This window comes from Bos grunniens, chromosome 8, assembly GCF_055505025.1.
Source record: "Bos grunniens cultivar Pamir isolate PY7600 chromosome 8, Bosgru_T2T1.0, whole genome shotgun sequence".
NCBI lineage: Eukaryota > Metazoa > Chordata > Mammalia > Artiodactyla > Bovidae > Bos > Bos grunniens.
This window is the reverse complement of record NC_141172.1, coordinates 77,942,092-77,957,391: the sequence shown is the minus strand read 5'-3', so window position 1 is coordinate 77,957,391 and position 15,300 is coordinate 77,942,092. Positions and strand designations below refer to the sequence as shown.

The 15,300-nt window shown below is 43.2% G+C and overlaps 1 protein-coding gene across 7 annotated transcripts in view; it reads right to left on the bottom strand.

Annotated features, from left to right (window-relative positions):
- Positions 1-15,300, bottom strand: part of NTRK2 (neurotrophic receptor tyrosine kinase 2) — a 408,111-nt gene that overhangs the window by 86,574 nt on the left and 306,237 nt on the right. For all 7 annotated transcript variants that reach the window (XM_086414414.1, XM_086414413.1, XM_086414416.1 and 4 more), the window contains one exon: positions 1,290-1,462. In XM_086414414.1, coding sequence (XP_086270540.1) covers positions 1,290-1,462 — 173 coding nt within the window. The remainder of the gene's footprint in view (positions 1-1,289; positions 1,463-15,300) is intronic.

Below are 15,300 nucleotides of genomic sequence, written 5' to 3'. Positions count from 1 at the left end.
GAAAACTCACTATGGGTTCCAGTAGGGTGACCACAACCATCCTCTATCTCCCACAACAAACCCAGCTCCCTTCAGTTTCCCTCACTGAGGTAGTTGGTGTATGAGTAGAAATCACTAGTAGCAGGATTCAAGCTTCTGCTTGTTGAAAACATTAGTTTTCAGGCTTCTATGCCATGAGCTTTCTATTCATTCTAATTCAGCCTCATGCTTACCCTGCTGGCTCAGTAGTGCCATCAGAACAGCTAAGAGACTTGCCCAAGGTCATTCAGCTAATACATGCCAGAGCTGAGATTCAACTCCAGTGCAGCATCCTGCCTGGATCATAAGTGTCCCCTCACTAACGACACTAGGACACTGCTCTGCGATGCCTTTCACTTTGTGAGGTGTCTCTCACTTGCTATATCTTGCAGCCCCTCCCAGACTCCTGCACCCATTGCCCCAAGGAAGGGACCTGCCTGAGAACCTGCCATTGAAACAAGATCCCGTTTGGCCAGTGTGGAAATCCAAGCAACAACCCTATTTAGCAGCCCAAGAACTCCCTTTTATCTGCCATGCTTCCCCTTTCCTCATTTTGCCACCTTCCAGTTTCTCCCTGACCACACAACCCCCAGATGAAGCTGGCCATCTTTTCCTGACTTCAGGGACTTGACTTGAGTCCCAATCCTGAGTCTTCCCTAGACCTGTCCTTCCTTCTAGATGTTTCACTCTTTTGATGGTGTTCTTTTCACTCAGTCCTCTGACCTACTGACCTCCTGGTTCTGCTTTCTGTCCTCAGAACAGAGTCCAAATGTTCATCTTTCCAGCCATGACTCCTCGTACCTCCTTGTCTAAACCTCCCCTCGCCCTGGTTTTTAACGTTGTCGGGTGTCTCCAAGACTCATCACTCTCACCAGCCCAAGCCTTTTCCTGTGACACCTGGGAGCCTGAGCTCTTGCTGTTTCCTTTATCAGAACAACACTCTTCCCTTATCCACGAGGCAAACTCCTACAGATCCTAAGGCCCATCTCAGATGTACAAGCCATGTACCATTTAATAAATGCAACACTCAATAAATGCAGGTGGGAAGGAATGGAATCGTTAGTGTCACATTAGTAGGATTTGTTGGTTCAGGAAAATAACAATGCAGTGGACTTGGGCTCTTTTTCTGCGGCAGGCGTTGGTGTTGTCACCAGGATAGGTGGTTCCAGAGAAAGGTCCAGGGGCCCCTTGGTCATTCCTGGGAACTTCCTGTCCTCACCCCCAGCTCATATGGAGCCTACCTCCCACCTGGCTCCCGGCGTCTCCCGTACCTGAGGAATTTGTTGAGGTCCCCGTGCTTCATGTACTCGAAGACCATTATGAGTGGGTCGCCCTCCACGCAGACGCCATAGAACTTGACAATGTGCTCGTGCTGGAGGTTGGTTAGCAGCTCGGCCTCGCGGTGGAAGTCCTTGCGTGCATTGTCGCTGGCATCCTTCAGCGTCTGAGGACCGGGGCAGAGAAGAGAAATCAACACAGCTTAGACTGAGGGTATGAGAGGGAAGCTGTCAAGAAGTAATTATTCTAGGGGGCTTGAGGTTCCTGGATGGGAAGGACATTCATCCCATGTATCACACACTCCGGTATCAAAAAATTGAAAACAAAAAAAAATGTTTGTATGAAGAACTGAGGAAAAGCTCCTTCTGGATATGCAAAGTTTTACAGTTTACGAAGAATTTGCATAGGTGTTCCCCATTAAGCGACTGACATGAACTTTTCTTTTTACAGAATGTTGAATATATTTCCTTGTGCTATATAGTAGGTCCTTGTTTATTTTATATATATTAAATAGTAGTGTATATCTCTTAAACCCAGATTCCCAGTTTATCCATCCCTCCTTCTTTCCTCTTTGGTAAACATAAGTTTGTTTTCTATGTCTGTGAGTCTATTTCTGTTTTATAAATAAGTTCCTTTGTATCATTTTTTAGATTCCACAAATATTTGTCTTTCTCTGTATGATGGTATAATAATCTTTAGGTCCATGCATGTTGCTGCAGATGGCATTATTTTGTTCTTTTTTATGGCAGATTAATATTCCATTGTATATATGTACCACTTTTTCTTTATTCATTCATCTGTTGATAGGCATTTAGGCTGTTTTCTTGACTGTTATGTCTTGGCTATTATGAATAGTGCAGGTATAAACATTAAGCTGCAAGTATCTTTTTGAATTAAAGTTTTCATCTTTTCTGGATATATGTCATGAGTGGGATTGCTGGATCATACAGCAACTCTATTTTTAGTTTTTTAAGGAACTTCCATACTGTTCTCTATAATGGCTGTACCGACTTACATTCTGACCAACAATGTAGGAAGGCTCCCTTTTTGCCACGTGCTCTCCAGCATGCGTTATTTGCAGACTTTCTGATGATGGCCATTCTGAGCAGTGTGAGGTACAGCTGTTAAGATTTCTATCATCATCGTTTTTAACCATGGTCTGGTCCCAATCATTACCTCTCCCATTTGGGGGCCATTTGGGCTTCCCTCATAGCTCAGTTGGTAAAAAATCCGCCTGCAATGCAGGAGACCCCGGTTCGATTCCTGGGTCGGGAAGATCCCCTGGAGAAGGGATAGGCTACCTACTCCAGTATTCCTGGGCTTCCCTTGTGGCTCAGCTGGTAAAGAATCCACCTGCAATGCAGGGGACCTGGGTTCAATCCCTGGGTTGGGAAGATTCCCTGGAAAAGGGAGAGGCTACCCACTCCAGTATTCTGGCCTGGAGAATTCCAGGGACTATACAGTCTATGGGGTCGCAAAGAGTCGGACACGACTGAGCAACTTTCACTTTCACTTGTACTTTCTAGGCTGCCCTGTGCACCTCACCCCTACTCATATAAACTTTGTAAAGCTTTATATTATGAAAATATTTGCTAGAGAGAAGAACATAATAAACCCTCAGATACCCATCTTCCAGCTTCAACAATGAAGACATCTCCAGTCTTTATTACGTAAGCTCTCCAAAAAGACTTCCCCAGCTTGTGCCCCACTCACTGCTGGCTCAGGAAATGTCTGTGCAAGCGAGCTCATGAAGGCCAGTCATGCTGCCACACAAACCATGTCCAAGAGCATGCAGACGGGCTCTGGTGCCTCTAGTTCTCTGTTCATTCCATCCTGCTTCCCACCACAGTGTCACAACAGGGCACAACAAGCATTTGTTGATGCCACACACATGCTGAGCTCCTGTCCTATGCCAATCCCTGACCAGAGCTGCAGCGTCATCAAGAAGATGTTGACCTAAATAGCGCCCTCAGACACTCATGAACAAATAGGGTGATAAATCACAATTATAATTCAACCTCCAGACACAGTGCCTGACTGAAAGAACTGGCTCCCCTGCACCTTTATCCAGCTTGATCTCTTGACATGCCTGTCTTGAAACTTATGCTTCCACCTTGTGAAATATCTAAAGCTGCCCAAATGACACTGGCCACATTCCTCCTGCCCTGTCCATGTTCATCTCTCTGCCTGGTATGCTGACTTGGCTGTAGTCACCAATGTTGGAGGCTGAATAATACCCTGCCCCAAAGGTATCCACATTCTAGTCCCTGAATATGTTACCTTACATGGCAAAGTGGACTTTACAAATATGATTAGGTTAAGGATCTTGATGTGGGGAGATGACCCTAGGTTATCTGAGTGACTTCAATGTCATCACAAATAAGGATCCTTATGAGAGACAGGCAGGAGGTTTTTCCAATAGTCATGTGTGGATGTGAGTGTTGGACCATAAAGAGGGCTGAGTGCTGAAGAACTGATGCTTTTGAACTGTGGTGCTGGAAGAGACTCTTGAGAGTCCCTTGGACTGCAAGGAGATCCAACAATCTTAAAGGAAATCAACACTGAATATTCATTGGAAGGACTGACGCTGAAGCTGAAGCTCCAATATTTGGTCACCTGATGTGAAGAGCAACTTACTGGAAAAGACCCTGATTCTGGGAAAGATTGAAGGCAGGAGGAGAAGGGGATGACAGAGGATGAGATGGTTGGATGGCATCATCAACTCAATGGACATGAGTTTGAGCAGACTCCAGGAGATGGTGAGAACAGGTAAGCCTGGCATGCTGCAGTCCATTGGGTCTCAAAGAGTCAGACACGACTTAGTGACTGAACAACAACAAAGAGGAACAAGAGAGAGAAGCTATTAGTATAGAAGCAGAGATGAGAGAGGAGAGAAAATACTATACTGCCGGCTTGGAAGAAGGAAGAAGAGGCCCGAGCCAAGGAATATGGGGAGCCTCTAAAATCCAGACAAGGCAAGAAAAAGAATTCTACCCTAGTCTCTCCAGAAGGAGCCAAAGCATCTTGACCTTAACTAAGAAAACCTAATTTCAGGTATCTGCCCCCAACACTGTGAGAGAAATGATTTGCATTGTTTCGGCCCCTGAGTTTGTAGTAATCTGTTACAGCACCTGTAAGAATATGTAGACTACCACCTCACCCGGTTAACACCTAGCGGTCCTCCAAGACTAGGCTCTGCTATCACCTTCCTGAGAAGTGTTCACTGACACATGGATTGTTGTCACATCCCTGTGGCCTGGCCTCCCAGGCGAGGTTGGACAACCCCCATAGGTACACCTCATCCCAGCTCTATCATATCACCGGCATATACACTCTAATTGCATGTGTATTTGCTTATCTCTGGCATAGAAGGTGAGCTCCTTGACCCAGGGACTGTGTCTCTACCTCTGCACTGCTGGCACTGGGCACAGTACCAGGCACATGGTGTATAGTCCAGAGGTGTTTGTGGAATGGGTGATAAAGGCCATGAGAAGCAAACACTGGGAGCAAAAGAGGAGGTCAGAGGGAAGCCCAAAGGACTCCTCCTGGGAGAGGTGGCATGTGACTCCCTTCTCCAAGGAGACTGTAGTAAGTCATGATCAAAGTTAGATGGCAAATGGGAGCATCTATTTTCACTTAAGTAGACACTGGAACAGAATGAAAGCACTGTCATCCACCAGGTGTGCCCTGAGTGCAGGGCTCAGCACTGTGTCCTGTGTCTAAGAACTCTGTCAGGCACTTGGTGGTCATTGTGTAGCTCACTGCCTTGAGTCTGATCTCCCTGTGTGGATGCATCTGACCTGGACAACAAATGGACCTTGGGATATGCCACATGTCGGGATCCCTGGTGAGAAGATGAGATGGAGTTTAGTGGGCAAGACACGTATTATGGTTGTTCTGGAAGAGCATGGCATCTGGTCCCATCACTTCATGGGAAATAGATGGGGAAACAGTGGAAACAGTGTCAGACTTTATTTTGGGGGGCTCCAAAATCACTGCAGATGGTGACTGCAGCCATGAAATTAAAAGACGCTTACTCCTTGGAAGAAAAGTTCTGACTAGATAGCATATTCAAAAGCAGAGACATTACTTTGCCAACAAAGGTCTGTCTAGTCAAGGCTATGGTTTTTCCAGTGGTCATATATGGATGTGAGAGTTGGACTGTGAAGAAAGCTGAGCGCTGAAGAATTGATGCTTTTGAACTGTGGTGTTGGAGAAGACTCTTGAGAGTCCCTTGGACTGCAAGGAGATCCAACCAGTCCATTCTGAAGGAGATCAGCCCTGGGATTTCTTTGGAAGGAATGATGCTAAAGCTGAAACTCCAGTACTTTGGCCACCTCATGCGAAGAGTTGACTCATTGGAAAAGACTCTGATGCTGGGAGGGATTGGGGGAAGGAGGAGAAGGGGATGACAGAGGATGAGATAGCTGGATGGCATCACTGACTCGATGGACGTGAGTCTGAGTGAAGTCTGGGAGTTGGTGATGGACAGGGAGGCCTGGCGTGCTGTGATTCTTGGGGTCGCAAAGAGTTGGACATGACTGAGCGACTGAACTGAACTGAACTGAACTGGGATTCATACCTGTGGGAGGAATTGGGCAGAGAGTGAGGCTAAGCTGTGATGCAGTCTAATAGAAGCTCATCTTCCCTGCAGGATGAGCCTACAGAGTGGTCCTGAGTTGGGCAAAGGGGGCTGGGCCTTTATAGCCCCTTAACAATCAACCATTGGATGGGGGACACACCAGGAAGGGAGTATGACCTTGAGTGGACTTGCTGAGCCTTCATAAGTTGCTGGCAGCCAAGGACTGTCTGTTGCAGCTTTCCCAGCAACTCAGGAAGCAAGTCCTTCATTCCCAGGGGGTCTGGGTGGTCTGTCATTGAGTTTACCGCACAATGAGTTTGCAATATGCAATCGACCCCACCTAAGACTGTTCTCCAGACAGTACACTGAGAATACACAGGGCCTGCCTTGCATAAGCAACAGGAAATATGAGCAGCAGCAAGATCATGAAGTCTCTTCTGTTACAACCTTGCCAGAAGCTAGCATTTTCATGAACTGCCTTTAGTAGGATTTGAAGCTTTCTTTCAGTGACCTGACCTAAGGAGACAGGAATTATAGGTATACTTCTTATTAGACCAGACACAGTTGCTTCTTAGGTCAAATTCTAGAGATCCTGGAGATGTCATTCCAAAAAAAAAAGTGTCTGGTGATGGGGTTCACTATTCTCACTCAAGAATGTAGTTTTCTGAGAAGTGTCCCTAAATGCACCACTGGTTCTGCTTGGAAAGTGAGCAGATTTGGGCCAGTGAGTGCTCAGAGAGGCCATAAAGCTGTGATAGTCGTTGCTATAGAAACTGCACATTTCTTCATATAATAACAAAATGAACAGTGACTGAAAATTTGAGGTCTAGGGCTCTGCTCCCGTTCAGCTCAGAAAACTGGGCTCATACACTTTCAAACTAATCTCCTCTCATATCTGTTGCATTCCAAGTGAGAAGAACTTATCTTGGCGATTTGTTTACCTTGGTTTCACCCATTGGCAAGTTCTTAGCTGCTTTTTTTTCAATCTACCCACTGTTTTGTAGATGAGGTGAACAGATGGACATGAAGAGATGTCCCTCATGTCCTTATCAGCTTTGGGCTCACAGAGCAAAACACACATGGAGCATTTCTTACACTCAGATTTTCATTATGATTTTGGTAAGTGCCCATCTCCCCTACGTCCTTTGACAGAAGTATGTTGTGTTCACACATTTATCACTGGCTGCCAATCTCAGTGTTTGGCAACTTAAAGAACCCCTGACCCATGAGGTCTGTGCAAACTAAAGATTAAGGAGCATTGGGAAGGGATGAAAAGTGATTGGTCATCTGGAAAGACAGAGCGTGAGCCCAAGTAAGGAACAGAAATGAAGGAAGCATCTGGAAGAGAAAGCAGGTAGGAGGATGCAAGGTTAAGGAGAGGACAGCCCAAAGCACTCTCTCCTAGATAGCTGGCCCCAAAGTTTGTGTAGATTTTAACACTGGTGATACCCACAGGGGAGCAGTTCTAGCTTCACATCAAAATAATATCATATATGAAATGAGTCACCAGTCCAGGTCCAATGCACGATACTGGATGCTTGGGGCTGGTGCACTGGGATGACCCAGAGGGATGGTACAGGGAGGGAGGAGGGAGGAGGGTTCAGGATGGGGAACACGTGTATACCTGTGGCGGATTCATGTTGATATATGGTTAAACTAATACAATATTGTAAAGTTAAAAAATAAAATTAAATAAAAAAAATAAAATAATTAAAAAAAAATCCAAGTTCAAACCTTGGCTCTGCTCTGGACCTCTCTGAACTCTGGTTTTCTCTTCTGTAGGGTAAGGAAAGGGTAACAAAGTCATTTCCTTCACAGGCTGCCTGGGAGGACTAGGTGAGGTAGTCTAAGCTGAAATACCTCCCTAGCTCCCCGGTACAAACTGATATTTGGGAGATTCGAACTTGAAACTTCAACCAATTTGCATTCAATTCGCTCATGCTAAGTAAGATCTGAGAAGGCCAAAAGATGCATGGATAAGGCATGAGGCCAGTCTAAGGCATGAAAGTACCTCTGAGACTGCCTTGGTTCCCTCCTGAAATCCACTGAAGCCTGTGGCACTTTCTCAGAGATCCAGTCCCTTTATGCAGTCTGCTTTGAGTTGCTGAGATAATTCATTTCTAAGGCCTTATTCCATCTTTAACCATGAATTGGAGGAGGCAACTGAGATTTTCAGGTCATTATCAAAAAGCATGAACACATTCTGCAGGTAAACATTCTTCTCAAGTTTCAGGTATGTAGTATTGACTCAAGAATGTTAGATTGTGTGTATGTGTGTTAGAGAGAGAGTGAAAGAGAGAGATGAAGGGATGTCAGACAGCAGGGTAGAGTGCGAAGGAAGACAGGGTTTTCTTGTGTTGGGGGCATCAAACTGAAAGACTTAACAAACATCTCATATTTCCATTCCCCAGAGCAAAATCCTACAAGAAGAAACTCCACTGTCAGTGCAAAACTATGCTTAAAAACTGTGCTTCAGTACTATTTCTCAATTTAAGAAAGCAGATCTCACTATTCATGGGACAAACGTATTTAACAAATCTGGCTTCATCCTATGTATGTGCCCATCCATTTTTACATGTCAAGTTCTTTTGCTAAATTATGATCCAATTCTATTTTAAGAGATTCAGAAAATATGGCGGTAACGAGTTGGGCAAAATCATCTTCTGAATTTGGCACTCGAAGGACAGAATTTTTCTAAGGGTGGAACCACAGCCAGACAGCAATCAGAAGCTGGAAAAATCCTGCTATCAACCCTATTTATAAATTTCATCTCTGTTTTAGCACTGTGGCTGATTGTCATTTTACTCAATTAAGGGTGGCTTGGCTAGTTCCCCAAGTCCCTTGGCAATGGACACAGGGTGGCAGCTTCCCTCACTGACAGTCCCTTCCACTTAAGTTTCATTTTGACAGGAGTATTTGCCCCATCATTGAACACTGCTATTTTCTTACTCCCAGCATCTGCTTTGTAGCTCCATTTCATCTTATTCCTGGTGAATTTCCTGACACTCTAAAGACGCCATCCTTTCTGAAGACATTCTCAAGGGAGAAGACTTATCTAGAGCTTCAGTGAGTTACTGCCTGGTGTTCACATTGATCCAGAGTTGGAAGAGTGGATTAAAATGAAATAAACTCAAGTACAGAACTGAAGTGAAGGTAAAATAGGAGAAAAAAACAAAGGAAGATTAACATTTATCTGAAATGCTTCCACAGAATATTAAGGCTAATGGGAAGCTAGTAGGAGAAGCCAGAGGACTTATTTGAAACTATTGGTGTGGCTGGATGCTGTGGGACATGACAAATGATTGTGCATTCAAAGTATATGTGGTTTAGGAGTTGTTTTTCAGTTGCCAAGTTGTGTCCAACTCTTCACAACCTCATGGACTGTAGCATACCAGGCTTCCTGTACCTCACCATCTCCAGAGTTTGCCCAAGTTGATGTCCTTGAATCAGTGATGCCATCCACCTATCTCATCCTCTGTCACCCTCTTCTCCTTCTGCCTTCAATCTTTCCCAGCATCAGGGTTTTTTTCCAGTGACACAAGGTAAAATCAAGACTATCCTTTTTAACATGCTGACCTTATATCCTTCTCTTATACATTTTCTTTAATTTTATTTTTAAACTTTACAATATTGTATTGGTTTTGCCAAATATCGAAATGAATCCACCACAGGTATACATGTGTTCCCCATCCTGAACCCTCCTCCCTCCTCCCTCCCCATACCATCCCTCTGGGTCGTCCCAGTGCACCAGCCCCAAGCATCCAGTATCGTGCATTGGACCTGGACTGGTGACTCGTTTCATACATGATATTATACATGTTTCAATGCCATTCTCCCAAATCTTCCCACCCTCTCCCTCTCCCTCTCCCACAGAGTCCATAAGACTGTTCTATACATCAGTGTCTCTTTTGCTTTCTTGTATACAGAGTTATTGTTACCATCTTTCTAAATTCCATATATATGCATTAGTATACTGTATTGGTGTTTTTCTTTCTGGCTTACTTCACTCTGTATAATAGGCTCCAGTTTCATCCACCTCATTAGAACTGATTCAAATGTATTCTTTTTAATGGTTGAGTAATACTCCATTGTGTATATGTACCACAGCTTTCTTATCCATTCATCTGCTGATGGACATCTAGGTTGCTTCCATGTCCTGGCTATTATAAACAGTGCCAAGATGAACATTGGGGTACACGTGTCTCTTTCCCTTTTGGTTTCCTCAGTGTGTATGCCCAGTAGTGGGATTGCTGGATCATAAGGCAATTCTATTTCCAGTTTTTTAAGGAATCTCCACACTGTTCTCCATAGTGGCTGTACTAGTTTGCATTCCCACCAACAGTGTAAGAGGGTTCCCTTTTCTCCACACCCTCTCCAGCATCTATTGCTTGTAGACTTTTGGATCGCAGCCATTCTGACTGGAGTGAAATGGTACCTCATAGTGGTTTTGATTTGCATTTCTCTGATAATGAGTGATGTTGAGCATCTTTTCATGGGTTTGTTAGCCATCTGTATGTCTTCTTTGGAGAAATGTCTGTTTAGTTCTTTGGCCCAATTTTTGATTGGGTCATTTATTTTTCTGGAATTGAGCTGTAGGAGTTGCTTGTATATTTTTGAGATTAGTTGTTTGTCAGTTGCTTCATTTGCTATTATTTTCTCCCATTTGAAGGCTGCCAAGTATTTTTTAACTCTTATACATTTTAGAGAGCAGAGAAACAGAGTTAAGGTGAAAGATAAAAAAAGAGACTATTATGGCAAAACCTTATTATCCTCTATGCATACCACTGTGCTTAAAGCATAAAAGACAATGAGTAAACTCTCCTACGAGGCAACAAATATCTGTGAGAATTGTGGCCAACATGCCTAAGTGTTTCTGGGTCAAGATCTGTTTCTAACTGAGACTGTTTACTCTTCTGATATCTTCCAGATCTGCACTGTTCAAAATGGTAGCCAACAGCTACATGTGGTCAGTGATAATTTGAACTATAGCTGGTCCAAACTGAGATGTGCTGCTGCAAGTGTAAAATACAGATTTCAGATTTTGAAAACTTGGTATGCATAAAATATCTCATTAATATTTTTAGATTAACAGTATGTTGAAATGAAAATATTTTAGGTAGATTGAGTTAAGTAAAATACATTAATAAAATTAGTTTCATCTGCATGTTTACACTTTTTAATGTGCAGACTAGGAAATTTTAAAAGACAAACGGTTCGTGGTTTGCTTTGTGACTCACATTGTACTTCTACTGGACAGATCCATTCTATAAAATCCACCTTAGTAGGCTATTAACGAGCCAATCTGCTTTGGGGGAAAATAATGCTAAACTGATAATAAGCCATCAGGGGCTTCCCTGGTGGCTCAGAGGGTAAAGCGTCTGCCTGCAATGCAGGAGACCTGGGTTTGATCCCCGGGTCAGGAGGATCCCCTGGAGAAGGAAATGGCAACCCACTCCAGTACTCTTGCCTGGAAAATCCCAAGGACAGAGAAGCCTGGTAGACTACAGTCCATGGGATCACAAAGAGCTGGACACGACTGAGCAACGACTTCACTTTGACTTCACTTTCAATGCTAAACTGAAATTGCGTTAAGACAGACACCCTCCTCATAAGGTTCCTTACAGGCAATGATTACTCAAGTATTTGGAAAGAGATGGTGAAGGACAGGGAAGCCTGGCATGCTGCAATCCACGGGTCACAAAGAGTTGGACACAACTGAGCAAGTAAGCAACAACAATAGCCACAAGACTATGATTCTTCTAACTTATAGGGTCATCTCTGAAGAAAAGTAGATGACGCTTCTAACCAATTCTTACAAAAGTGAAATTTTGAGGAGTATGTTTTAATAAATTCAGAGACAGAAAGAGCTTGATAGAAATAAAATGTTAGAAACTAAGAAGAGTGTAGTAACTACCCTCCTAACATTCCTAGAAATGTAAAAGCTAATTAGATGACAATAAAAACAATAATGCTCACACACACCCCCAGATAGTGCTCACTGTACTAGAAACCAACACTCTGTGTATATCAGCTCAATGATACGGGACTGGCCCTTGCAAGGATTTTAAATATATACCAAGTGGCAGTCTCAAATGCAAGATTCATAGCCAGGGTGTTGATTGCTGCTATGTTTATTTTCAAAACCATGGTCTCATGGTTCCAACTCTAACAATTCAAACATCTAATGGGAATCATGAGATTAATTTCTAATTCACATACTTTAAGTACTTAGAGAATTTGGGGAATAAGATTGATGGTTTGTGTGTGTATATTATATCAAGTTGCATATTACAAACGCTAATCTTTGAAAGACAGGAAACTAATTCACAGCAACTGTCATATTAGAGAAATATTGACTCAAAAGAATGAATCAGAAGTTGGCCTCCAATATGGACAATTGCAAGATACTTACAGGCTTTAAATACACCAGCATTCAATTGACTGAGATAATTCCACTGGATAGAAAAGAGCTGATGGACCTGTAGACCCTGATTTGACTCTGATTTGGGCTGTCATGTTAAAGTCATTTAAAAAGCAGCCCATCTACCACAATGCATATTTTCCAGAGATGCAAAGGAGTAAAATGAATACCCCGGCTATGTTTGGTATCAGATGAGTCCTCAGTAGAGTGGAATGTACTGCTTGGTTTCAGCATTTCTGAAAAGATGTATGTAAATTGGAGAAAAGCCAAGAAAAAAAGGGTTAAGGAGACAAATTAACGAGACAAAAAACAGGTCTCCCATCAAAGGTTAAAAGTTGAAGTTACTGGGGAAGGGACATTGATGGAGCAACTTAATAACTGGGGCCCAAGTGACTCCAGTACAAGAGGGATTCTGACACGGGAAATGTTGCTGCCCATCTTACAGCACATATGAGTGTGCACACACACACATACACGAGCACATATATACACATGCACTCACCAGGAAAGAATGCACTCCCACTATAAGAAGATAGAGATCTATTTAGCAATGTCCAGACAATAAGATGATTAAGTCTTTTAGCAAGCCACTATTAAAAGTTTTACAATTTGTTACCAGAAACTTATAAAGATGGAATTGATAGTATTTTCTGCAACATTATATTCTGTTAAGGAATATAAACTATCTTTTAAGGGCAACACTGACAAATATTCTCTTAACTACATTAATCTTGTCATCAATTTCTATTTGTGGGAAAGGAAGTTCACATACTAAAGTAAATTAAGAAGAGGAGAGGGGCACAGGAAGAGGGAGGAATGGGTGAGAGACTTCACAAATAATCAAGATGTGAGAACAGAAGGATGACTCTTCTTAAAAATTAAAAAGAAGGAAGGAAAGAATAAAGACAAGAAGGAGAAAAGGAAGGAAGAGAAGAAGGGAGAAAGAAAATAGCCGTCTGGTTTAGAAATAAACTTGTGTGGAGAACTCTTGACACTCTTTTTTTTTTTTAATTTTATTTTATTTTTAAGCTTTACATAATTGTATTAGTTTTGCCAAATATCAAAATGAATCACACTCTTTCTTATCTAAAGATTGTTTCCCTGTTCCAGAACTGGTGGTTCCTGGAAAGCGGTTCTTTTCAAGCTCTTCCACTTACAAATATTTTAAGACAACTGGCTTTAGTTGCTTCTGGCCTATAAGTGGTCTCATCTGTGTCACGTGACCACACTGGATTCTGGGACTGCAGGCAGGTGCCTGGCAGGAACACTGAGTGGAATAACTGGACATATGGTATTTCCTTGTTGAGGAATCTGAAGGTGAGTTATAGATACCATGGGAGCAGCAGCTGGCAGGAGGCAGCAGCCTAAGCCAGGGAGCAGAGAGGGGTGAGACAGCTGTGTCTTGCCAGCAGGGAGGCCTGGAGGAGAGACCTAGTGCCTCCTGCAAGGATAACAAAGGGACTGCCCTAAGGGCCAATTCAGATCCTAGTGCGCTTCTAGATCCCAACTGCTCTACTCACAGTGAGGTCCTGCAAGTCCTATTTAAGTTGGTCATCTTTCAGTTTTTCCTGTCAGATCTCTTTTCTCTGTCTTCTCACTTAGAAGCTCTAACATTCTTACAGGGAACAAACGCCTCCCTACATTTGGTCAACATGTGTGAGGAGAGCTGACCTCATCTTCCATTTGCAGGGATAGGCATTTGACCCAGGCCTGTATAATCAGAACATTCTATTCCCTTGGCTGGAGGGCCTGGTGAAACAACTCAAGATAAACCAATAGGAGTTGGCCCTTCGACTTGTGCATAATTGTTGGGAAAGAGGAGTTCTCTTTTGGGTTGCTAGGATGCTGCTGCTGCTGCTGCTGCTGCTAAGTCGCTTCAGTCGTGTCCGACTCTGTGCGACCCCATAGACGGCAGCCCACCAGGCTCCCCCGTCCCTGGGATTCTCCAGGCAAGAACACTGGAGTGGGTTGCCATTTCCTTCTCCAATGCATGAAAGTGAAAAGTTAAAGTGAAGTCACTCAGTTGTGTCCAACTCTTAGTGATCCCATGGACTGCAGCCTACCAGGCTCCTCCGTCCATGGGATTTTCCAGGCAAATACTGGAGTACTGGAGTGGGGTGCCATTACCTTCTCCAGGGTTGCTAGGATGGCTGCATGTAAACCCAGAGAAGTTGTTGCTGAATCTTTACCATAGTGTGGGGAGAACCTGTCCAAGAATGCATTCAGCATGGAAGAAAGCAAAGCCGAGAGACGGAAAGAGAGAAAGAGAGAGAGAGAGGGAATTGCTGATGCCGGGGAGCTAGCTATGCCTGAAGCTAGAGCACCAACAGCAAGGTTTTCCAGTAGTTTGGGCAAACAAATTCCCTTTCTGCTTAAACCAGCTTGAGTTGGGTTTCCAGTGAACATTATACTGCTCTTATTATCAAAGCTGATTGAGATGTTTTGCTTGCACCCCCTCATGAGGCCAAAGCACTCACTCTGGAATTTTCTTTATTTCCACCTATTTCCTTGAATTGCTTTTCTACTTGGGAAAACAAGAATATCTCTCTTATCATCATACACAATTGAGCAAAACTACCCACTCCTTTGTATTACCTCATACATCATGTTGAATTTCCTCAATTTGGTTTATAGGGCATGTGTAGGATTCAGTACACTAAAATATGATGCATTGAGCCTTGGGCTGATGTGGAGGTCAGAGTTTTAGTCCTTGGTCTGACATTGAGTGATCTCGTTCAAGCTATGTGACTTTGGAAGGATTATTTATCTTCTCTGGGCCCCTCTTCTGCTTCCTCATTGGCAAAAAAAGTATGAGTTAAACTAAAGAATTTCAATAATAGCTCTATATTTCTGCATAGTGATTCAGTTATTTCTAAAATGATTTCTCATTAGATTACATCATATATATATATATATATATATACACACACACACACATATACTATACACACATATAAATAGCTGATCAAATCATTTCCTTACTTGGAAGTGCCAACTGCCA